The sequence below is a fragment of the Coturnix japonica genome, chromosome 1, assembly GCF_001577835.2.
Source record: "Coturnix japonica isolate 7356 chromosome 1, Coturnix japonica 2.1, whole genome shotgun sequence".
Lineage (NCBI taxonomy): Eukaryota > Metazoa > Chordata > Aves > Galliformes > Phasianidae > Coturnix > Coturnix japonica.
Window position 1 is genome coordinate 124,550,535 of NC_029516.1, and position 25,788 is coordinate 124,576,322.

The following is a 25,788-nucleotide window of genomic DNA, read 5'->3' on the forward strand; positions in this document are numbered from 1 at the left end:
TCACATGTGCATAAAACTTTTTTGTCTGCTGATAAGCTGTCTAACAAGAATACCTGTCCAGTGCAAATGTTGACATGGCAGCATTGAAACAGATGGTTAGTCAGTCAGTAAAAAAAAGGTAATTATTAGAACTGCGTAGACGAGTTGGTTCATTGTTTTTGCTGAGATAAAACATCACTTTTCTAAGCATCTACCCTCAACTGGAATTCTCAACTTCAGCCAAAATTTGAGAATCTTTTTCTGAAGCCACAGTAAACAGTGTGGGTGTACATTTCCAGAGTGAATTTGCACTTAGAGATAAATAAGTAAGGCGAATTGAACTATGATAAATTAAGTCCACGGCTGGTGTGCAGCATACATGCATGCATTGGACATTATGCAGCACCCTGCTGACATGTGTAACAGTTTTCCTAAATTTTTCAGCAACAAATAAGTTAGGAGTCACCAGGTATGGTTTGCACCTGATATAGAAACTTAAAGGACCATTGCACATGCTCTAGTAATACAACAGAATTCCATGAATGGGATGACTCTAACACTGCAAATTGCAATAACAAAAAGGTAAGTAATAACCAGAAGTTATATGGTAGGTTCACAATAGAAATTCACAATAGAAATATCCACTTCTATCAGCAGTAATGCAACTCTATCCAGACTGCTCGAATGTCAAGAGAAAAAATAAACACTGCATAAATGAGAGAAAAGCCAAGCTTACTAAAAATATATATACTATACAATAATGATGTGCTTTTATATATTATATATATATAATATATATATGTATATATATATGTATATATACAATAATATGCATTATTGTATATATACAATAATGAATGTGTTAGAACTTCTACAGTATGAGGCATTTCTTTCCCCTTTCCTTATTTTAATAGGAAAGGTAACAATTCAGAATTCTTTTTGAACTCTGTTTCTTACACATAAAGAGGGGAAAGTAATACTGTTGGGACTAGGGATGTCTCAGGTGTTTGTCATCCTTTTCATTTGGGGTCTTAAAAGGGACAAGGAGCTGGCAGGGAACAGTTCTACAAGCAGAAAAAAAAGTTTATATTTCTGTCTAAATTTTCTAAGGTAGAAAGAACTTAAGAGTAACTAGAAAAAAATATGATTTGCAATTCCTTGTACAGTCAGTATAGTGCACTTACTTTGTTATAGTGTACAGTTAGTGCATTAGGGGGAGTTGTATGGTATTCATCAACAGTTCTAAGATCTCTATGCAGTTTGTCCGACATTAATGATGTGCTTCATATAATAAACATACAGTGTTTGTATCTTCAAGGAAAGTTTCATTTTTCATTACTCCTTAAAATAGTTTGGAGAAGGAGCGTGGCTCGTGGCAAGTTAGAAAATACCTTCATTGCTTTTAGACTAGGGAAACTGATTCTAAATTCAACCTCTCGTTAGGATATGTCCAACTTCAGCCTTTTCCAAAGAAACCTGCACATCTGCTGATTAAAACTGGAGGTGGTTTATAGTAGGAAAGTCACATTGCCTTCCAGCAGGCATGTCCCGGCAGATGCTGCAGTTTATTGCTGGGTTGATGGAGCCATGGGTGCCTGGATTGGCAGGTACCCAGTTTGCCCCTCTGCTGTATCAGCAAGAAATGCTCATGCTGACGGCAAGAGTTACCGCATGTTGGTTCATATCACAGCTCTGCTTGTTCCTCCAAGGGAGTGAACGTCCTGCGTCACTTTGCTGTGCCATAGCCTGCCTTGATAAGTGTTTCTTGTGTTCATATACTTTCTGTTTTTGCAATATCCAACAGCGCTTTAGCTGCGCTAAAACCAGCTAATTGAGTTGAGTTGCTTAGATAAGAACTGTGTACAATATTCTCGAGTGAGAGTATCTCCTGCTCAGTAGCCTTAGAGACACGGAATTCTTCAGCAAGAACTCCAGCAATAAACCTTCTTTGCAAGCATGGACATAAGCTTCCAGTCCCTCCATCCATTCAAAAATAGGATGTTTTGACAGCAGGATAGATGCTGCTGCAAATCTCCAAGTTACAGATTGATATTGCAGTGGGCCCACACAGCACTGAACTGGTATAAGCTCACACAGCAGGTAAGAACTATGGAAAATTTTCTGCTGGATTGACCTTTATACCAGTAAATTCCGTGCCAGGTTCAGCATCAGGTTTATTCTAGCCTCCTTTTGAATCATGCAGGCAATGTGGAAAAAAAAACAAAAACAAAGCCAAGAACGCCCAAAAAACAGAAAATAAATAAACAAAAAAATGCAAACCAAACCCATAGATCTGGCGTACATTCTGCACTATCTGCTTCTAGCTAATTTGACAGATGCGCTATCATTTCTATTTACCATTCTTGGGGAAAAAAAGCCCACATGTTTTTAGTAACCTCCAGGAAATGCTGTGCTCTGGCAGTGATGATCACAGAATCATGTTCTCAAAGGCTTTATTAAAGCACAGGCTTTAGCCACTGTGATGTGAGGCTTGTTTGTACTTGAAATATCTGCTATTTGAGTTCTTCTGTGGGTGAAGTAAGTACTTACGCACCTGGGCATATGTTTTTCCCATCATTCTCTCTCTTGAGGTAGCTTATACCAGTATGAATTCAAGCCAAATCCAAACTGGTGAACCCACTATCAATCTGTTAAAAATGTACAGGATATTTCATGACAGTTATCTTGTAAACTTTACTATCAGCTACAAAGGTGCAAATATTAAGATATTCCTTTACCTGTTTCTAAAAGCTGCGTATGTTCACACAAAATATGAACTTTATAAGGGCTACCACTTTTACAAGGTCATTGCCAAACTATCAGTGGTAGTGTTTTTATTTTGTAATTATTCCCTCCTTAGTGCCCTAAGAGTACTATTGTGCCCATAGATGTATTTCAGAAGGGTGAGAATAAATTGTTATGAAGGTTAGATTGCTGTTCTTTTCCCTAGTCTTTTCTACTATAGTTTTTGCTTATTCTGTTTTAATACTGTTTTATGTTGGTTCTGCTTTTTTTTTTCCCCTGGGTTGTCCGCTGCTGTGGATGCCTCTCTTTCTCTCATCTAATCATTATTTTTGCAAAGGTTTTAGCGTATCGTTTTGCTTCACAGTGTTGTGTAACACAGTACAGCTAAAGGGCTGTGTGTATTTACTACACTGTGTACTTACTTAGTACTTTGTTCTAGGAGAGACTGAGTATGTCTGTCGCCCTTTCAGCTGCTAAGGGAGAGTATGATCACAGAATGAAGCAGATAGGAGCTGATCTCTTACTTAGCCAGGGGGATTTAAAGCAGCTAGAGTTATCAAAGGATCTCCTCAAATCTTTCTTCTGAAGGTGAATCTCTGGTACTGCCAGAATGGCAAAAGTCACAGTGGTATAATTTAAATCTCAAATGTTAGTTTACAAGTCAGGCTCAAGTTCAGAGCTTGGAAGGCACATGGATTTCCTTTTAACTTTTTTTTTTTTTTTTTTTTCTTTCTCTGAGATAAGTACAGGAAGACAGTATCTGAACATAAAAATGAATACAGGGATGATCTCACTTCCATGTGAAATTCAGAAGCGTAATTTTTCATCCGTGTACATATATTCAGTGAATGCTCTCCATAGAGGTTTTGCAGCTATAGTCTGAGTTTATACCTGCACTGAAGGAATGTGGTGTTAAGTAAGAACTTAAGGAAGGAGATGGGTAGCATTCTGTCCTAGGTACCGTTCCCTCTGATGGCTGAGAAATCTGTGATAAATCTCTGATTAGAAGGGGAAGAGCTGGCTTTTAACCTCATCAGCTTGATTTTGCCACCAGCATTGGAATACTCAATATGCTGATTTTCCTCTGTGCAGGTATCTAAGCCAAACTGGGCTGGAAGATACAGTGTTAACAGCTAACCCTCAAAACAGGGAGAAATTAACAATTCTGAAAGAAGCTCTTAGCGCTATGGGATTCAACGCCCTGGTAAGTTACACAGGTTTATGTTATTTGCAAATAAAATGGCAACATTACTTCATTGAACGCAAGTCATAAAGAAAGGAACTGCTCACTAATACGCCATTTGTGTAGAAAAGAAGCCTCTTTTTGTCTATTGCTTTCTTTTTCTTTTCTTTTCTTTTCTTTTTTTTTTTTTTTTTTTTTCTATTGGTAAAGACCTTGAAAGTGTATGAAGTACTGGTTCACTCCAGGGAAATTACTGTAATCACTTTTAATTAGATGTAGCACCAACAATGTAAATCTTTTTCATTCTTAAAGATTTGCAAAACAGCTTCAAGGTATAATACTCTGAACAATTAAATTACATAGATAAAAAGAAACAATCAAATCCCATATGACAGAAACCTTATAAAACCCTCAGGATTTTTCCCCCTTCCCAATTATCTTGCTGTCCCTTTTAATTTTGTGAAACACACATTCCAAATGCATTTACTTGCAACATCAGAAGTAAATACATATTAAGTGAAACAAAATTAGGGCAGGGTACTTAGAAAGAGCTAATGTAATGCCAAGAAAGCAACAAGAAGATAGGTCTGATGTTTGCCTTCAATCTTATTGCACTAGTGAAGAAGATATTTAGAAAATCAATAAATAAAAGCTTATGGAGCACAGCATGAGGACTGAAATGTGAAGAAAAAATGGGGGACTGAGTATAAGCATTCATATAAGCTGTGTATTCCCTAATTAAGGTAGTAAGAAATGTTCTTTGGTAACCTATGTCACGTTTTGATATAAAGAAATGTGTCAGAGTTGTTATTATTTGTTTTTCCATGAATATTCACATGGTTATATAAGAATTGGAACACGTATAGCTATATTTAGCATAATTATCCTTTACTCCTAAAGTCTTAAGCTCAGCACCTGGAGAATTGAATAGCAGAAGTTCTGTGCTTTTCCAGAATCCCAGCGTTTAGTGTAGGGTTCATATAGTGGTGCATCTCTTTTGCTGCTCCATTAATCTTTCTGTTCCACTGAGTAAGGGGTTTCTCTGATAAATAAATAATAGTTTGTATAGCGAATCACATTCTGAAGCCTATAGAAAGATGCACTGTTTTGAGATCTGACTCTTTACGTTGCTGAGAGTTCCTCAAGAATGTGGCATCACAGAGAAGCGTGAATGAGCTTCAAAGCTCCTCTACATCCAAATAGCATTAAAATGATTATAGAGTGGTTATCCGTGGAGTTTGAGAGTACTGCAGGTTGATCTATTCTATGGAATAACATAAATAATACATTTATCCTAAAAATACTACTGATTACTTCTAAGATACGTGGAGAGATCTGTGTGTATTATTCTTTTACTGTCTGTTCACATTCAATAATAGATCAGATGGTCTCTTTGAAGAACTACATGAACATTTTTAAGCAGTTCTCAGTGGTGCTCTGCAAAGTAACTTAATGTTTATTAAAAACTTGTTTTAAATTTGAAAGAACATGTACCTTAGAATATGATGCAAAAGTCTTCAGAACTCTAGAACCTGAAATAAATCTGAGGCCTGTACAAAACTACCCCCAAAAAACAGCCATCTGCCCCCACTCCCACGCCGCTAAAAATCAGTCATCCCCAAACCAGTTCTGAACTAGCTTACAAGAACTGTGCTGTGTTCATATGGCCTTTTCCAAGAGCTCCAAGTATCACCCTGGCATATATACCAGTGATTCATTTCTTGCAAGATGTACGTTATTTATAGTTTGCCCATAAATAAAGACAACAAAGGTTTTTGTTTATTTTTTATATATCTTGAGTTTTTTAACCTGCAACAATTTCTAATAGAGAAATACACCCTTGCCCTGCTTCCGTCTATTTCTCACAGTAAGAGACTGAAGTCGTTAAAATGTAGTTTAAAGAATCAAAACTGCTTAAACAGAATCAGAAGCCCTTTAGTCTGTATCCTAGAAAGCCATAAGCTTTTATTAATGTCCTTTGCTTTCAGGCATTATTAGAAAATGGAACAAGAAGAAGAAAAGCCTTTTTTTGTTTGTTTTTTTTTTTTTTTTGTCAACTGTTGCTTTTGTAGATTGATGAAAAGTTATTCAAGCATGGTTTTGTTGTGTTTAGAATTCAGTGGAGTCACCAGATGCTAAAGGGGATATATTTCATCTGCAGTTTATTTTTTAATTTTTTAATTTTACTCTACAAATTCCAGTAAGGCTTCTTGCTGTCGCTTCTACTGATTCAGTAGAATTGTGTTCTATAGAATATTATATTTCACAAATATTTCAAGTAAGAGATGTCAAGTAGCTTTACAAGACATAAATGCCATGTAATGCTATAGTGGTTATCAAATTTCCTGTTTTATAATTTCAAAGGATCACAGTAGTTATATAACTAACTTGAAAAAAACATTCAAGTACTTAAGCATTTTTGCTCCATTTTAAAGTTCTTTTTGTTTGTTTGTTTGTTTATTTTGGCTCGAATTTAAAACAGACAAACAAACACAAACATCACTTTTCTTCTGGTGTGGTAAAAGTGAAAGCAGGAGGAACCAAGGCCTTAAAGATATCTGAACAATCTCCTGTTACTAGTTCTCTCATGAATACTTTTTAATTTAGTAATATATAAACTCGTGGAGTGTGTGTTTCTATGGAGCGCTGCCTTTCATCGGTGTGCCTAACAGATCTCTTCTTTATCTTTAATTGTGCATGAAACATGTGCAGGAGGTGGAGAACTTGTTTGTAATCCTCTCAGCAATTCTGCATCTTGGGGACATTCGCTTTACGACCCTGACAGACACTGAGACAGCACTGGTGTCAGACCTGCAGCTGCTGGAACAAGGTCAGTGGGATGCAGCCTTGCTAGACTGCTGCTCGACCCCACAGCAGGGAGCTTGCACTGAGCCACCGATAGATGGAAACCCGGCTCCAGGGAGCCAGCAACCACCCCTGGAGAGGCCAGTGCCCCATTGATTGGATGTTTTATAAACTGAATTTTTATGAGACAGCATCAAATGTAATTTCCCAGAAGTAGTTGTACAGGCACTTTGTGCAGCTTTCTTTTAAAACACTCGTGTGCTGCTTGTCAACAGCTGAATGATTTGCACTGAGTCAAATTCCTTTCAAAATCTGTGTCTTAAGAGGGTCTCTTGGTTTCGTGCTTTGAAGTTTGCCCTGTTTGTTGCTAACAAATCTCCTCAGAGTGGCTTATGGATAGAGATTGTCTGCAGGCAGCATACCTTAACTCCTGTAGGAGACAAAGTCTGCCAAGTGCTGTGGAAAGTCCCAGGTAACCTTACAAGAGGAAAGAAAGCGGTAACGTAATATGCACACACACTCCAAACTTCACAAAGTGCTGATTATAGTAATCCAATTGTTTATGTTCATTAATTCTGATTACTCCTGTGACAACACTCTTGGTTTTTTTTTACAGTATGGGTCCTTTCACTGTTCAAAAAAGAACAACTACATAAGAAAATCTGTTATAAAAAAATGTAATATGCTATGGAGCTCAGGTCAGGCTTTTTTAAACTCTCTTTTCATTTCAGTGGCAGGGATGCTGCAGGTTTCACCGGATGAGTTTGCTTCAGCCTTAACAACTGATGTTCAGTATTTTAAAGGTAATCTTTTCCAACGTTATGTTCTCGTAGGTCATGTTTGATGACATTCCAATCCTTCTGATTTGAGAATGTTAAAACTGATCATTTTTGTTTTGTATTTTTCATTGTCATATAAAACTTACCTGTTAGGAATATGCAGGATTATCTGCCACGCAGTACGTCAGACTGAATTAGAATTGTCTTCTTAACATGGAGCAAAGCAGTTTTGCAGTCTGACACAGATGAACTCTGTCAAAGGTTTGATGAAACCTACAAATATGATAAGGTCACAGATTTTATATTAATACTAAGAACAAATGTCCACAGGAGTGTCTTTAAACAACACAGGTTTTGAAAAAGTTCTTCTCAGTAAAATACTAGTTCTCTGTAATGCACTTACCCTTTTCTATTGAAAAGAAGTTCTCGTTTCCAACCTGAAGATCTCGTGTTAACAGTCTTCTTTTCTTTGCTGAAGGCTTCTGAAAAACAGTAGCAGCACATATAGGTATGGCAAAAGAGAAGTAAAAAAAGACGTCAGGACGTACTGTAACTAAAATCACTTAAGACAAGTTTTACAATATGTTTTTATTTCCATTTTTCTGCTGTTTGTCTTAGGAGACATGATAGTACGGAGACACACCATAGAGATGGCAGAATTTTACCGGGATCTTTTGGCAAAATCTCTGTATGGTCGTTTGTTTAGCTTTCTAGTCAACACAATCAACTGCTACCTCCAAAATCAAGATGAAGCTGAAAGGTAGGATTACCATGACAAACTATTAACTGTGCTGTTATCTGTTCAAATCCAGACCCATAATACAAATGCAATGGTATAATTTAAATAACATATTTATGATAGCACTGGCACTTGAATCTTTAAAATCAATGAAATGTTTCTCAAATATTTTAGATCACTCCCTCAGTATTTTGTTTGTTTATTGGCTTGCTTGAGTGGACATGCTACATTATGCAGTTCTCTTTATCGGTGATTAGAATTAGTAGTCATTTAAGTGTTTACATTAAAGAATGAATAAAGCCTTTCAAGAGGCAGGTATCTGCCTGACGTTTAGTTATTGCAGCATGTGCAATTTTTTTCTCCCCAAGATGGTGACCTTAGAACAGGTTATTAAAAACAGAGTTTTACTCAAAGTATTTCAAGTGGATGTTTAAGCTTCACTTACTGCTGAATGCAAGTTGCTGTCCAGTGTGGTTTTGTAGGAAAAAGAAGAATGAAAATTATCATGCCTCAGTGGAGCAATCGAGGCACAACAGCAACAGTGAAAAGCAGAAATTTCAGTAGAATGAAAGTGTCAAATTAAGACAAGAGACCTAATTAAATGGTCATATGCATATGAATTAACAAAGGTTTAACATCTCACATGTGCAGATGGACTTTCTAATGAACATCAAGTGTAAGATAACTTGGCATTGTTGATAAATGGAAATCCACAGAAGACAGATTTGAGACTAGGAAAAAAAAGGAGAAGTAATTTTTCTTTATATCACATCTGTCCTGGTTTCAGTGAATAAATATTTATCTGTGCTCTTCTATGGCTGTTAAGAGTTTGAAGAGTTTTATTTATTTTATTTTATTTTATTATTTTATTTTATTTTATTTCTACCCTATAGCAAACCAGTTAATATTAAATAATTTTTCTCTTCTACAAGCTTAACCAACAGAAAAGTTTGTCTTGAGAAAGTCAGAGCTTTCTGTGCTTTCCTTCATTTTATGTGACACCTGCTGGGGGCAAAGAGAAAGCTTTATGGTAATATTGAGTGGTTTTACTTGGTCTGCTTCTGACTGCAGAACCCCTTACAATTACAGACGTGGACAATCAAGCAGGAACAACATTCTGATCTATGTTAATTTGAAATACTGTGTTTATAACAAGGAATGACATCCTCACAATAGGGTGTTGACAATCATTGTTGTTCAGTAATGCATCCTATGATATCTAGAAATCATAGGTTCTTAAAAAAAGTCAAAGCTCTTTGAATATTATTTACCCTGTATTCTTACTATAATCACATTTGCCTGAGGTCACTATTACTTTGTGAAAATATTTCTTTGTGCAATTAGGTAGATTTGATTTAGAATATCTAGATATTGTCTTCCCTATCTGCCATTAGGTAGAAAGTGCTGTCTTTTTTAATTTATTTTGCAAAGAGTTTCTTTCTTATGTGCCCTGAAGATGGGGTTAATGCCAATATTCATGCCAAGTTATAGGCAAGCAAAGTAAGCTAGCATTCAGCTAATCTCTCTGTAGTACCAAGTCAGCCATAGATTTCTCTTTCAAATAAAGAACATAGAATATATCTGGATCTGTACTTTCTGAAAGCTTCTGTATTCAGACCGTGTAATCTTATTCCCAGTGAAATTCAAGTACTACCAGAGAGTAGTTGTGCAACATTTATGTGGGCAAAGGAAAGATCTCAGGAGTCTCATTCTCAAAAGTCTTGATACACATCATCTGATTTATAGTGTGATCGTGAGTGAGATATTTCTGAAACAGAAGTCTGCCCAGCTAAAGAAAAAAATCAGAGCCTAAACTAAAATTTTTATTGATCTGTAACTGAACACAGTAGAAGGATGCTGAGTATGCAGGAGGGACAGAAAGAAACTTCCTGTTCAGAATATGAACCCACAGGAGAACTGTCTTTATATGTGGAGGTAGGGGAAACTTTAAAACCTACAGACAGTACAAAGTATTGAGTACAACGTTGTGTGTAGCATCATATTTTGAGATCTGCTTCAATCTGGGTCTTTGCCAGTGTTTCAGTGAACAATGCAACACTATGTTTTAAAGTGTAAAACAAATTTTGCTTTGAAGATCCAGGGGAGTGTATGTGCTGCTAATGAGAGAACTATAGATCTTCAGTCAATTAGCAAAAATGTGTCTTATTTCCTGCCATAGCTGTCAAGTCACTCGAGGAAATGTCTGTCAGATGAAGAGTTCGTGTTTTTTTCCACTATGTCCAACTGTTCTTTATCTGTACCTCTCATGCTTGGTTATAGTAATTTAAAAAGAAAAATAGGAATTGTCGAACAAAATGGCTGAACGATATATGGAAATTACACCAAGTCTCCACAAAAATCTCAGAATCTTAAAAAAAAGAACACCACAAACTCAGAAGAATCATTCTCAGAAGTCTGGTATGTCAGTAACTGTTTGAGATGAAGAACTTTTAGAACTGGGAACATTAAATCACTGTCTCATGAATAGAACTGCTCAAGAGCTGTGTTTATGGTCACAGGTGTAATCTGTCCCTGTGGGAGCAATGAGGAGGTCTAAGTGGGATCCTGAATGCAGCAGCTCTCAGTTGAAGGCTTGGCCATATATCCCATCTCACCCCCAAAATACTTCTTCATTAGCTAATGTTGCTTCTGGTTTATCCAGATGAGACATAAGCTATCTCACTTCCTTCCTTGCTACTAGCAGAAGTTGGAGGAAGAACAAAAAGCCTTAAATCTGGGCTGATGAAATCACTTGTTTAGATCGTGTAACCCCAGCAAATTTACCTCACTGCTTTGTGTAGGTAGAATATGAAAAACAGCAATGGAAATGAACCCTATGGATTTCAGAGCCATAGACATGACTGAAATGATTCCATAGACATGACTGAAATGATTGTTTGGAACTATATAAAAGGAATTCTACTACCTACATGAGGAATGACGTACCCTCTGAAAGTCATGATGAATGACATGAGGTCTACTAAGATGCTGGATCTTCATGCAGGATGTTTTGTATATGTGTGTTGTTTTTAGGAGATACCAAGTCTTTTTATGTCATTTCTTCAGAATGCAACTGTTATTCATACAAGATCAAAAGTTTTTTCTAGTCTGTGAGGAACTAGACAGTGGGGATCGTTGTGAAGATAAAGGCAAAATTAGAGAAATTGTAAAGTAGTTTTGGTTGAAAAGCTATTTTGTAAATCACAAAAATCAAATCAGATATGGTTAGCATCCAGTGTGTGTTTAGCTATTCACAGATATGTACCTGTGTCAGAGATGAAAACATTCTTTGAATATTGACAAAGTGCTGTTCTTCTAATTTTTACATGAAAAATTATTGTCAACCCCCCTAAAAAGATGTAATAATAATAAAAATACACTAAAAGTAATTACTACTTTAATAACTGAGTTTCATGTCCATATGAAGTAGAAGTGTCAGCTTCTCTTATCTTCTAAATAAGTGCAGAACATTACTGCAAAACTGAAGGTTTTGTCACCAGTATTTTAAGATAACTCTTCTATTTACACATATTAAATGTTGAATATATGACACGGAGTGAGGACAATGGTCAGCAACCACAAAAAATGGGTAAGATAAAGGAATTCCTCAGAACTAAAATACTCTTTTTAATATTTGTTCTTTTAGACACAGGTGACATGCCCTTTCATTTCTAAACATGGAATCATGCATGCTTTATTTTACCTTGGGAATCTCTGTTGTGTTTAATTTAAGGGAAGTAATTTTGTTGGAATTAATATGATTGACAGATAGCCAAGAAACTGTATATGGACCCTCTCTCTGAGGAGAAAGGTAGTGTGAAACAGAGGAAGACAGAAAGAGAAAAAAAAGTAAAATAATCTGTAACTACATATAAAACATATTTGTTGCTCTTTCTGTTACTATTTAGTTTGCAAAATATGGGCAATGTTAATTCTAATCATAGAATAATCATAGGCATAGTTTGGAAGGGACTTTAAAGATAATCTGTTTCTAATCGCGCTGATAGGGAATGTTCCAGTACATAAAATTACTGTCATTCTTGGTGAGATTTTGCATATAAGTGTCACGATGCAGGAAGAATTTATTACCATCCTAATGGAGATAGATCCTTGTTCTATTTGCCCTGTTGATAAGGTTTTCATATAATGAGTGCATCTTCTAACATTACATGGCCAAGATTATCATGTGGAGTTCAACAAAATATTAAGGTGATGTGTTTTCCTGTCAAGTAGATACAGTATTTCACCTGCTGTGTTACACAGCAGTTTCTGTTGCACTTTCCTAGGAGGAAAGCTAAACAAAACAATAAAGTAAGAATGGAATCACAATGGAATCACATTAAATATTCTGAAATTTCAAGCAACACCAAGCTTTTTCTTTTTTTTTTCTTTTTTTTCTTTTTTTTCTTTTTCAAAACACATTATGACAAGGAATGTACATCAATCTCTAATCAGTAACACTTGAGAATAGGGCTTACCTTTTTTCATACCAGTTAAATCACACTCAGAGGAGATAGTGATATATCTACACGCTTCTTGTTGCAGTCATTTCCTTGGAGGCTAATCAACCTCACAGTAACCTCTCTTGCCCAATAAAGTCATTGTAGGCTGGATTTATTACGCAGCTCTCATAGTCTGACATTTATGCATATAACCAGTCTTGTGACAATGAGTAGTGCGTTGAGCAAGTATGCCTTAGAAATGAAGAAAACTTCATGGATATTGCATTTAAAAAAGGCTCTTCTAGTCCCTAACAACTGTTTGTTTGTTGTTGTTGTTGTTGTTGTTTGTTTTTTTCCTAGTCTGTTTTACAGTACTCTTATGTTATTATTATTTTACTGTTTCAAATGTTATATGGGATTTGTTTTCAGAGCTGCTGGATGCTTTCACAATTGAATGGTAGTGATGGTAATTTTATATTGGCTGTGGTAGACCAATAATGAAGCACTCAGCAGTGTATCACCTTTTTTTCCGTTTTCCTCTATAATGTGGTATATACTAAAATCTAAACAGAGTGGAAATATGGAACATGGAGGAAAAATGTGGAAGTAGATCTCAGAAACAGAACACTGCAATATTATCTGCATGCATTTACATATTATATTTACATTTACAAATTATGCTGTAAAAGAGAAAGGAAAGCTCATCTGCTTTAGAAAGCATCCACTACCTTTCTCATGAATGTAAAGATTTTTCCTTTTCTATTTTCTCCTCCCCATGACAGCTATTGGCTATAATGGGAAGCCTTTCATTTTACTTAGTGATTACTTCATCCTGAAGAAATTCACACTAGCCAAATTACAACTTGCTTTTGACAGGTTTTCTCTCTTTAATGATTAAATGAATAAAAAACTCAGACTTCCCAGGGCTGTTGCATAAAGTTCTCAAATTCTTCCAAAGCAAGCAATAGGGTATCCCAAACATTCATTTTTCTCCCTGTAAAAGCTTAAGTTCTCCTCCAGATCTGGATGATAATGACTTAGTCCCAAGTTAGAGGAGAGTAATAGCTTCTTTACCCATTTCCCATTCTCCCTGTCCAAATCCTAGTTGACTACCTTCCCTAGTCCTCACTGGGCAAAAATAAAGCCCTTTTCTTGATGTAGGCAATGGTGTATGGCAAATAAGAGGCACAGCCAAAAGGTATTTTTTTAAGTATACAGAGAAGAAATGTCTGTCCTCTTCATGCTGAAATACTCACTGTTCTTTCTCATTGAAGATATAACCTCTTGTGCAGCTGGAGCTCAGAGTGTCTGCTTGATGCTGACACAGGGGACTTTGACTTAATGGCTTTCCCTTGATGTGCATTCAGTAGAGGCAGTTTTGGATGTTGAGGAAATAGAAACTGAAAAGGGTGACTGAGTGTATCCGGACAATTTAGAAACTTCCCTTCACTGGCTATTCCTAACCTGAGTGAATTGATACCTACACCTTTAGAAAATGGATTTTAAAGAAGCTAAGCATTTATTTATCTTCTTTTTATTTTGTTTTGTGGGTTTTTTTTTGTTTGTTTGTTTGTTTGTTTGTTTTTTTTGAAGACAGATGCTAAAGCGATCTCAATCCTTTATTTATGTGTGATGTGAGAGATTGGTGGGTAGAATTTTTATTCAATTGTATGTATAGTCTGCATGTGTGATTCAAACTTTTTTTTTTAATAGCAAGGCCATTTTCATGCCAGAGCAGAAATACTTCTGTCAAGAACAGAAAATACATAATTATCTTGCTTGAATTCTTATTAACTATAATATGTGGTGGGTTTTTTTTTGTTTTTTTTTTTTTCAGCGACCGGATATTTGAAATTGGGATACTGGATATTTTTGGATTTGAAGAATTTCAAAGGAATACTTTTGAACAGGTAAGTAGCTTTTTTTTTTCTTTTCTGAATTCACTATAACTGTCAGTTGTCCACAAAGATAAATATTCTTTTTTAGCCAAAACAAATGTTTTGATCAGAAAATAAATTTCAAGGTGGAAATGTGCATGTTTGTATTTGAATTAAAACTCAGGCTTTGCTGAGTTACAGATTTTTTGATCATTTTAAAAGAATCTGGTAAACATCTATCATAATGATTTGAAAGAGAGGTAGTATCAGCATTGAAAGGCAACCTGAGGAAAATATTCAGTGTTGTCTATTTTCATGCTTGTGAAAGCGATCCTTCAGCTGGGTCACTGAGTAGGACAATAGACTAGATTGGGATAAAGACCAAAAGGTCTTCAGATTCCTCACAGAAAAAAAGAAAAGAATGAAAACGCTCCATTTTTCAAAGTGCTGTTACTGGCAAATTCATCTCTGTGACTTTTCAGCGTAGGACTTTTTAAAAAGTTGAATTACACCCATTTTTTAAACAAATTTTTAACAAATCGTTTAAACAAATTAAACTTCAGCTCAATTAATGCCTAAAAATCCTTTTGAACATGAAATGTTTTATGAAAACTGAGGAACTGTTTGCTTGCCGTTAACACTACTCTCTGATCACCAAAGTTCTTGTCAAGTGCACATTCCAGAAGACATTATACTACATGCTGAAAGAAATGTGTAAGTTTTTGTTCTGTTGTTCATTCATTCTGTTACACAGCAGAAGAAAATCAGTGCAATAGGAAGAAGAAAACAAAGGACCTATTATTTCTTGAAATCAGAATTTTCCCCTTTATCTCAGTTAATCCATTGCTTTATGGCTCAACTTTCTCATGTCATCATGCCACATTAGTTCAGTATGTGTAGCATATTTACAGGGATGTGTTTTCTAAAAGTCTGAGTGAACCAAAAATGTGAGCTTACCTTTGTCTTCAATGTAACATTTAAAAATACAATAACATATTTCCAGCTCCCCTCACACAAAACTGTATTTGCTGTTACAGTTCTGCCTAGCTTGAAAGCTTTGCTGGCCTGAAGATGATTGCCAGTAAACATAGCAATTTACTGAGTGAGAATATCTTCTTTGGGGGAAAATATAAAATGAAAAATAGAAAGCATATTGATGGAGTGAGGATATGTCCACACTCAAAACTAATTCCATAAAACCTAATAACAAGGATAAAATATTCCAGACATTTTAGAGGAGTCTCAGAAGAGTGCACCTTGAGACTTGCTGTTTTGTTTTTTTTTTGTTTTGTTTTTTTTCCACTGACTCTTTTCTGCATTTTCTGTTGTTAAATACATACAATTTCTGTGACTGATATCACAAAAAATACCATGAATTCTGCTTTCAAAGATAAATCATTTTCTGCTTAGAAACTGCAGAAGATGCTTGAGATGACCCCAATTGGAAAATTAGTAGAAGTAGTTTGGGTATTTCTTTGCAGTAAACATGGTAATATCAAAGTTGACTTTGAATTATTATTGTGTTTTTTAATAAACAAGTAGGTATCAGGAGACACTGACTGTCCCCCCACTTGGACTGAGTGGGTTTTATTGAGTAATACTGAGTAATAGTGTAGGTCATTATGTCAGAAACTAGTGAATTACATTCCTTAAAAGACAGAATAGTGGTGAGGGAATTACAAAGTTCATTTTCATATCAACTCTGTAGTGTGGTTAACACATCAGATTCCTGAAGTGATAGGTTGCAGTATCAGCAAACAGAAGCAGATTGTATTTCCACATGGCAGAATGTAATCACACAGACACACTTACCCCAAACTGCCTGCACTCAGGAGCTATGCAGCAGTCTAGCCTAGCTCAGTATCCTGCCTGGGCTCGTTATCTCTGTTGATAAACCGGCTTGCAGCCCAGATATGGTCCTCATGCAAAGCATTGCATCATGTCTGCAAACACATCCAGTGTCAAGGCCTGTGATTGCAGAACATTACCAGTAAGTGGGCCTAGCAGATGAACAGTGTAGGAGCTGTAAAAATTATTTTTTCATTACATTTAGATTAACATATTTTAAAATGGCATTACAAAAGTAATTTGGCAGAGATTAACCTTTGCTTTCAAATTAGTGTAAGGCAAGGCATTCTGTTTGTCCGCTCTCATGAAAATAGTTGTAATATTTTTTCAAGAAGGAATAAAAACCTCTGATTGCTGCAATCTGGGGATGTTCCAAGATATGTGAATGTTTCTGGTGACTCAAATCAGGTCAGTTGATAGACTTTCGAATAGAACATTTCAATAAGCCTACAAAGAGCCAAAGTTGGAGCCAGACTTTTCTCAGTGGTGCCCAGTGCCAAGACAAAAGGCCGTGTAAACAGACTGGGCCATAGGAGGCTCCCTCTGAAGCCCAGGAAGCTCTTATGAGCTGTGTGGGTGATGGTGCCCGGAGAGCTGATAAAGTGTCCTCTTTGGAGAAACTTAAAACCATCTCGACATCCTGTTCTAGGTAGCCCTGGTTGAGCAGGTAGGTTGGACCAGATAATCTCCAAAGGTCCCCTCCAGCTGAGACCATTCTTTTATTCTACAGTCAGATGTGTTGTGATCATTTCAGGAAACATGAGTGCTGCATGAAAAATAGCAATGTCTGTTTTCAGTGTTTTCTTAGGACCCTTGTTTGAGAGGAACTGTAATTGTTTTCTGTTTAATTTGCACGTCTTTAAAAGTAGAAAATGTCTGCTGCTTGTCTGATAATGTTTAAAGGTAGGTTAGATCTTATCCATGGTCCATCACAGCACAACTCCAAATAGTGCAGATAAGGATTGCTGCTATGTTCTTAAACCATTATGGCACTGTGTTCTCTGGCTGCAAGAGAACACAAATAAACTCATGGCAAATGAATATAAGCAGTAAGCAGGAGAGAAGGTGGACGAAGTTGTCTGCACCATTTTCCCCTAATTCTTTCTATGTCTATTATATCAGAAGAACCAGATGGCAAAGTAGAAAGAGTAGCACTTCTTTCCCATGTGTAAATTCAGAGTAATAAAGGTCTGTAGTTGTGGAATATAAAAAACCAATCATGCAGTTAAGTAAAAGGGGCTCTAGTAGAATGTTTCCTCTCTCTTGACTAAGTCAACTGATAAACTGAAAAGACATTTAACTTTTGCTAAGAAAGGTATTTAGCTCTTGCATGGTCTTTTGCTACCTCCTGTGTAGCTTCCCTTCTATAGGAAGTGTGATTTATCTGAGTCAGAACTGAAACAGTCAAGTGTCTCTTGACTCTTATGCAACTCTATGCCTATTAAAGTGTGTATGGTAGTAGAGAAATGTGTCTCCTGTGGCAGCTCGGTGCTGTATTTTTCTTATCACAGTGGTCAGCTGGCTCCTGGAGCACAGTGCGTTGCCTTCTCCACTCAAGAATTCACTTCAGAGTCACTACAGTGAGGCAGAAGAGCTTGTACAGCCCAGCTGTGTTCAGAGAACACAGCTATTTGCCTGCATTTTTTACTAGGTTTAGTAGGTCTTTAAAATTATTTTTAAGTCACTTTGCTGAGAATTCATTTGATTTTGCCATGTCACCTTCTCTAGCCAAAGCAGTCATAATGAAATATTTTTTAAAATAAATTACTTTTCCTCATCCATTAGCCTTTTTCTGGCTATCTAAATGACAGTTTATGTTGCCTGTTACAGAGACAGATGGACATGAATAGGTAAAAGTTACATTAATTAACTTTCCTGCGGTCATTACAGTCTCAGTCAGGGAGGTCAGTATGCAATTGTCTGCATTCAGACAATCTGAAATGCATTACAATATCTAATTTTATGTGGAAAAAAAAATCTTATTTGGTTTTACCTGTCCCGAAGAATAAGAATGTGGTCCAGCTAGCCTCCATGCACAGGAAGGTTTTAATATCCCTATCTGAGAATAGTGAGAGCCAGCTGCCCTGTTGGTACCAGGAAACTGGCCATGCCGACCATAATGGGTACCATCACACAAGGTCTGGTCATAGTGAGCAGAGCCAGGCTCAGTAACTGGGATCATCACCAGTAGCGAGGCAGCAAGTAGTAAGACAGGGCTGGGGTCCCATCAGGAGCAGTGAGAGACATATCTGGAAACTGACACTGCCATGGGGCCTCTAGGGCAGGGACAGGACATGGACACAGGGAGGGGCCCAGAGGAAACTGCGAGATCATAAGAATTAGTACCCTCAGGGACCTGACAACCCTGTGCTATAATTCATTCCCTGACCCATTTTCGGAGAATCTTTCACTTCTTGTGGCTTTTCTCACATTGTACCCTTGTTCCCTGTGCTGTTCCTCTTTGTACTTTTTTCATTCTGCTCACATTTGTTTCATTTGGACAGGATGCTGTTACCTGCCTGGTGCTCCAGAAAGCCACTGGAAAATCAGTGTTAGTCTTTTTTAAAGTTGGCTACCTCAGTGTGCTCACAGTGTACCCAACATTAAAATATTCTTTCTTTTTTTTTTTTTTTCTTTTTTTTTTTTTTTTTCCCTTCTTTAACAGTAGACACGTTGAGGCTGAAAATAAAATCCTTTATCTAAAAATTTAAACTCCCGGACATATTCCATTTGTGATAGGTGAAATGCTGCCCAAGGTCTTTTCTTAACTGGTTTCTTGCCTTTTCACAGCAGCACCCCTTTACATCCCATTACAGCAGTACTGCTGACCAGAAGTAGGAGGGAAAAAGTGGTGTGAATGTTTAAGTTAAGATTCCTTCAAAGAAATGAGCAAGGAAACAAAAACAAACCAAAATACCCCAAAAATGTTAATGATGGGTGCTTTTCTGTCTTTGGAGCAGAGTATAATTTTCTTCCTTAATTTTAATTTTGAGTATGCTTCATAGTACTAACCGGACAAATGTGATAAAGGGAGAGAGGTCAAGCTAATGTGGTGAAAATCTATCAGTTTTACCAAATGCCACTCTGTTTTTTCACATAGTACAATTTGCATGCTACTTCAGGTTCAGTTTGTGTAAAGACTTTAACTTGACCCTTTTGTTTTCTTTCATGTTCTTGTAATATCCTAGAAGTACTTTCTAATGAAGATTCTGACACATAAATTATGTGGGTTTTTTTTGCACCTACACATGACAGTCAGTTAGGATTAGAAAGGAAGGCAGAACAGAAGGTTTCTGCTGAAGAGACATACAATGGAGCCAATTAAATTCAAGCAAAGAGTAGTTTAAGCATATTTAATGACAAGCATCATTGGTAATGCTGAGCAACTGTAAAGTTAAGCAAGCATACAATGCTTAGAGGTATTCCCGCAACATTTATTTTAGGTAAAAAGTCATTACTGCTATATTTGCATGGGTGAAAATTAAGTACATGTGAATTTCTCATTTTTTCATATATTTGGACAGAAAACATGTTATTGTTTTATAAACATCATATGACAGACCAAAAGAAGATGAGTTAGCAAAGGTAGCCGTGTTTATTTTCATCAAATTTCTACATTTCAGCTGCTTTAATTGTTACAGCAACCTGTTTCAAGGGTTTAATTTAAAGCCTTCAGTTTATCATCTTTTTCCTGTGGGATGTATAAAACACTGAAATGGGGAAAGAGATGTTGAGAGTGTTTTGAGTCTCAACAGCCGTTGGCTGCTCTCCTGGTGCTTGTTCTTCAGAACTGCTGCTCTCATCCACTGCTAGATAGAGCAGTGTTTATAACTTTATGTGGATTTAGTCAGCTTCTATTAGGGTAAAGTTAATTAATGGTAAAATTAAATGGCTCTCTAAAGATCTCACTTGCAAATATAGATACACATGGCATGTGCCATGTCAAAGCCTTACATTCCCTGTGAAGTACAAGCTTGTAATGTTACATATACTTTCTAAAATAATGTTGAGAGTCTTCTAAAAAGATTTTGGAACTAGAATTTGAATTTGGAAAGCAAGTGGCAAAGCATATATTTGCCTGACATAAAATTTAAAAAGCTGTTTCTTTCCGTAATCAATTAAATAATACAAATCAACTTTATGCTTTCATTGGTAACAAAATAAGACAAAAAAAAAATCCTGCTTTTAGAAAAGCAAAACAGTAGTATTCTTTGAAGCTGTCTTTAGTCTGCACTTCTCTGTGTTGGTAAAGACAATAAGTAATGGGCATTTGGTTACAAAATGTGTTTCTTCTATTTCTTCTTATAGTTACTAACAGTAGCCTACTTCACTGTAGAACAGGTGCAAGGTGGCTATTCTAGTATGAGGAATTGATGGAAAATTCAGGCAACTATTATTCTTTTCTCATTTTCTTTTCCCTTACCTGCTTTTTAAGCTTTTTTAAAGCAACTTATGCTTGATCTAAATATTTCCTATTTTTTTAACATGACTTTCTGGTAGAATTGTTTTTATAGTTTGTTCATGGAAGGTATAGTTTCTGGCCAAAACAAATATGTGACTGATTTAACATTGAAAGAAACTTTGTGCAGTTGTTCCTTGCATCATTCCTCATATAAAGTGTCTTCCAACCATCTAAGAGTCTCTGTTTTCTTAATTTTGTAGTGATAGTTAATGCACCATTGAAGGAGATTTTAGAATTTCCCACCAAAATCTCCATTTTAATATAAATAAAATAGTTTAAGATATATTCGACAAAGTTATTGAAGTTCTTTGAACATTATGAACTTTGAATAAAGTAGAAAAGGTCCCAAAATAAGCTGATTCAACCCTCACCTGTTTGTAATTGGAAGCAAGATTTGTGTTAAAGTCTTTATTTTAGAAAGGTGTTACTACGACTTTTAAAAGGCAATCAAAGAAAATATTTGGGAGCTTTTTTATAATATTTATCTCCAGAGACTTTGAACTTCTCTATTGAAGACTGTCTTCTTGCCAACTTTCCCTTAGTATATCAATAAAACAGAGAGAGTAACCTAGTAATGTATTCCTCGACATTTTAAGTGACCTATTTGAACAAAGCCCAGTGAGCTCTTTCAGTGCTCTGCTATGTGTAAGCAGGGTTTCAACATATTTGCTAGTACTAAAATATGTACATAATCAGGATCTTAAGCAAATATGGAGATATTTTTTCAAAAAGCACGTTGCATCTGTGTAGTCTTTCTGAATATATACAGCAGCAGAATATTGAGCATAATAGTTTATACTTAAAGTTGTTCTGCTTCAATCAATGGAATTAGAATAAATTTGCACTGTTTGTTAGGGGTGGTATTTGATGATTCTTATGAGGAATTCACAATGATCTGTGCAAACAGAAAAATGTTTATTCCCAATTTAATACTAATAGCTGTTAAAAAGTATATTTCCCTGGGGCCTTCCTAATCAGTGGTCTACAGAGAGGTAATATGTTGTGAAATGACATTTCATCAGATTTGATATTAAATGCACAGTAAACCCTACACCAGTTAATTATCCAGTAGACTTCTAATCCTCATGTTTTCTTTGTTTTGCAATAGCTGTGTGTCAATATGACCAATGAGAAGATACATCAGTATATCAATGAAGTGCTTTTCCTACAAGAGCAAACAGAATGTGTACAAGAAGGAGTTACCATAGAAACTGTGTATTCTCCTGGAAACCATACTGCAGCCTTGGATTTTTTTTTTCAGGTAGTCTTCATATTCACTTTGTATCATTTGTATTTGTATACATACTCCACATCTTGAATTAATACAGTGCTTTACTGTATTTTCTGATTTATGAATCTGTTGAGAAAGTTGTGGGCCTAAGGGAATCACAGAGAGGGCCATTATAACTGCTCTTAAAGCTTGAGGGCTAACAGCTTTGTAAGAGTCAAGGGTTGAAGATGCAACAAAAAGTCATTGCCCACACGAATTCACATGTAATGTCTGTGTATTGTGCTGTGTCCTGGATGCAACTATAGTACTGACCAGTCTCTGCTGTGTGTTTGGCAGTTTTCTTGGTGCCTGGAGCTTGTTTCTGAAAAAGAGCATGGCCCAGTGAGTTTCCTAAACAGTCAGCAATGATTATCATTTTTGACAAATGAAATATTATTCCCTATGTTTATTGCAGAGTTATCTTTTTGAGACTTAACAGAATATTCATATTGTTGTTTTTTTTTTTTCCTTTTCTTGCTATAAGATGTTGCGTTACATGTTTCTCCTGCCAAATTACAAGCTGTTTTATTTCACAAGCAACAAATTCTGTTGCATGAAAACAGAAAAGTCTATTTTTCATTTCAGAAGCCATCAGGCTTTTTGTCAATGCTAGATGAAGAAAGCCAATCTAATTGGTCAGTGGAACAGAGTCTTTCTAAGCGGATTCAGTCTTACCTGGATACATCAGACACAAATACAGTGTATTCCTCCACAAAAGATGGAAATGGAAACCTTGCACCAAAGGAACAGGGCTCTACCTTCACTGTTATGCATTATGCTGGCAGGGTAAGTTCTTGGAATGACTGGTTATGCACAGTTCATGAAAAAGAGTAAATTCTGCAAGGGCTGTCCAACATCTGATTGTAAATTACAATTCACTTTCTAATGATGAATTTTCAGGTGACAGCTTAGTATCAATGCAATGCGTGTATAGAATTGCTAAACACTCCTGTGGTGTTTTCTAGTAGTGTTACAGGATAGGTAGGTGTTGAGCAGGCTTTTTTTTAGCAGGATTGTGTCTGCGTAATTCCAGCTCCTAAATTGTGTCTTCATTGCTTATGAGGAAGAGGGGAGATTGTGATATCTTGGCATAAATGTTTAATGCCCTTTTAGTTGGATTTTACTTTGCTTTCTGAAGTTATTTCAGAACAGTGTAGGTTCTTTGTAGATCCTGTGCTGTATTTATAGGTACCATCAATACCAGTATGAATCTGGTCTGAAAAAAAAAATAAAAATAAAAAAAATAAAATAAAATAAAAATGCATTTTTTGTTGGTAATCATAACTAAAATAACTCTTTCTCTCTCTATTTTTTTTTTTTAAACTGAAATCTCAGAACATGCTGTGCCACTGAATCTGTCTGTGAAACAAGATGAATGTTTTTCAGCATTCATGGCAAAAGCACAATCAGTTTTGATAGATAGGCCTTTTACCATTTTCTTTCCAACACTCTCTACTTTTCACATTCTCTCCACAATGGCCTGTGATCATAATCAAGCAAAATAGTTATATGTTTAAGTGGATGGTAATTTTTTTTCTTAGATCTGACAGAATGGCCCTTCTCTAGTTAGTGTGATGTGCTGCCTCTTCTCTCTGTTCTAAGTACAGTAATTGAAATAAGCTAATAACGTGGCAGGGGCATAATAAATCGGGGTTGTCAGTTTTATTTTACTTTTAATTCCACTTAAATTGAGTGAGAAGGTAAACTGAAAGTTGCAGGAATCAGTCCTTACATCTGAACGGACATCTGTTCTGTGTCCTTCCACACTCTCCAGGTCTTAAGATTCCATGAGCTGTCTCCTCACTGATGGAATCCCATACAAGCTTTCTGCTTGCCAAGCTGAGAATCTGTGTTCAGCTGATGTGTGTAGGATTCACAACATTGTGATCACATGCACTGTGTTGTTCATAAATATGAATGTACTTGCTATTGGTTGATGACTTTACATATTAGGTGACTTTAAAAACCCAAGAACTCAGGAAATCCTGCAGAATCTGGCTTTTTCATGACACAGTGGTGCTGTGTGACCTCTTAAGTAATCACTTCAGAAGCCACATGCACACACTGCATGTGCTTCAGCTCAAACAAACAACTGACACCTAGGTGTTCCTCTCTTTACCTAACAGAAGAGTTGATTTCAGTGAGCAAGAAACAGCGCAATTATAATAAAGTCTTTTGATTTTAATGCATACTACAATGCTAAAACCAAGTGTAACAGTATTTCTGCTGTTAGAGCAACCTTTTTCTTCATGTGATTTTCCATGTAGCAAATGTTGGGAGATTTTCCAGTATGCTGCTAAAATATCAGTTTGGATGGAGGGAGCTCTTTGTGCTTGAGAGGATGAAAAAAAGAAAAATAGCTCTCATCTGTGTTGCTAAAGGTATTCCACTGGATAACACTTTCTACTGTGACAAGTATTTCGGCGGAACAGATTTATGTTACTGAACATTCAGCTGACTATTGGCCGTGGGTACTCTTTGGGAGATAAGTTCAAGACTTGCCTCCAAAAAAAGACTTTCTGGCTCTGTGATATCTCTAGGAAACATCATGTCTCCTGAGCTGTCCAGAGAGATGAGAAATTGGGCTATGCATGCTCAGGCTTTTTTGACCAGATTTGTCTTTTGCAGCAATATATAGAAACACATATAGAAAGGTCTATTTTGTGGCTCTCACTAGGCATCAGCAGTGTTCTGATGCAGGCAAATTTGTTCCTGGCCAATGATAGAACTGCAGTCATTATGGAAAGGATAAAGAGTATTTGGGCAGTACTTAAATTCTTAACCTAAATACTCTGAATAGCTCTGTGGAGGCTCTACTTCCATCGTGAGGCCTTCTACTTAGGCCCAAATTATTTGCTGAAGGTAAGTGGTTTGAATACCTCTGCTACTGGGACAGAGTTAGATAACAGCGCAGTGAATGTTTTGTGAAATTTATTAGCACTTAAAGCAAAGAGCTGACAGAGGGTACCAGATGTCTGAATTCCTTTACAAATCTGTTCTGTAGTTCTTAGGTAAATATATTTTCACAAAGTTGTGTTGTGATTATCCAGACTTGCCAAGGCAGTTCTAAAAGAGCTTCCATAGACCAGAAAACAGATAAGAAAGCAGCAGCAAGGCAACCGTATTAATATCACAATCGCATCAATGAGCGCATTTCTTAAAAATGAAAGAAGTTTGTCTTATTATATAAAGAAGGACTGGATAGGAACATTTTTTAACATTGAAGTTTCAGGTGCCTGGTTCTGAAGTTAAAACCTTGAGTAGTCCAGAGTACACTTTTCATTAATGTGTGTTTTATCCTTGCATGGTTGTTTACATTTTTTTCTTTTATTACATAGACTCTTGGTTTGACCTTTTCTAATAATAGTAATGACATTTGATCTAAAATTATGAATAAATAGATGGCTCTCCAAGTAATATAAATTCACACATTCTTTTGAAGTCAGTGGAGATCCTTCAGTTTACATTGGCCTAGGAACTATGCCAGACTGTCAGGTTGTACTTTGCAACCATATGCCATTAAAATGCTCATGTCCAAGCCAAAAGAGAAGAGTTCTTGTGAGAATGCTTAACAGCCCCTACTTTAATAGTGACTGAGCAAGATCTTTAAAGACACTTGTACTTATGTCACAGAATTCTTATTGAGCTATCATTGGTTG

At 36.2% G+C, this 25,788-nt stretch overlaps 1 protein-coding gene across 1 annotated transcript in view; it reads left to right on the top strand.

Moving 5' to 3' along the window:
• The window catches only part of MYO16 (myosin XVI), a 270,411-nt gene that overhangs the window by 151,046 nt on the left and 93,577 nt on the right, over positions 1–25,788 (top strand). Inside the window, exons 17-23 of the mRNA XM_032442003.1 lie at positions 3,817–3,928; positions 6,620–6,737; positions 7,444–7,515; positions 8,110–8,251; positions 14,510–14,582; positions 21,968–22,120; positions 22,715–22,915. Coding sequence (XP_032297894.1) covers positions 3,817–3,928; positions 6,620–6,737; positions 7,444–7,515; positions 8,110–8,251; positions 14,510–14,582; positions 21,968–22,120; positions 22,715–22,915 — 871 coding nt within the window. The remainder of the gene's footprint in view (positions 1–3,816; positions 3,929–6,619; positions 6,738–7,443; positions 7,516–8,109; positions 8,252–14,509; positions 14,583–21,967; positions 22,121–22,714; positions 22,916–25,788) is intronic.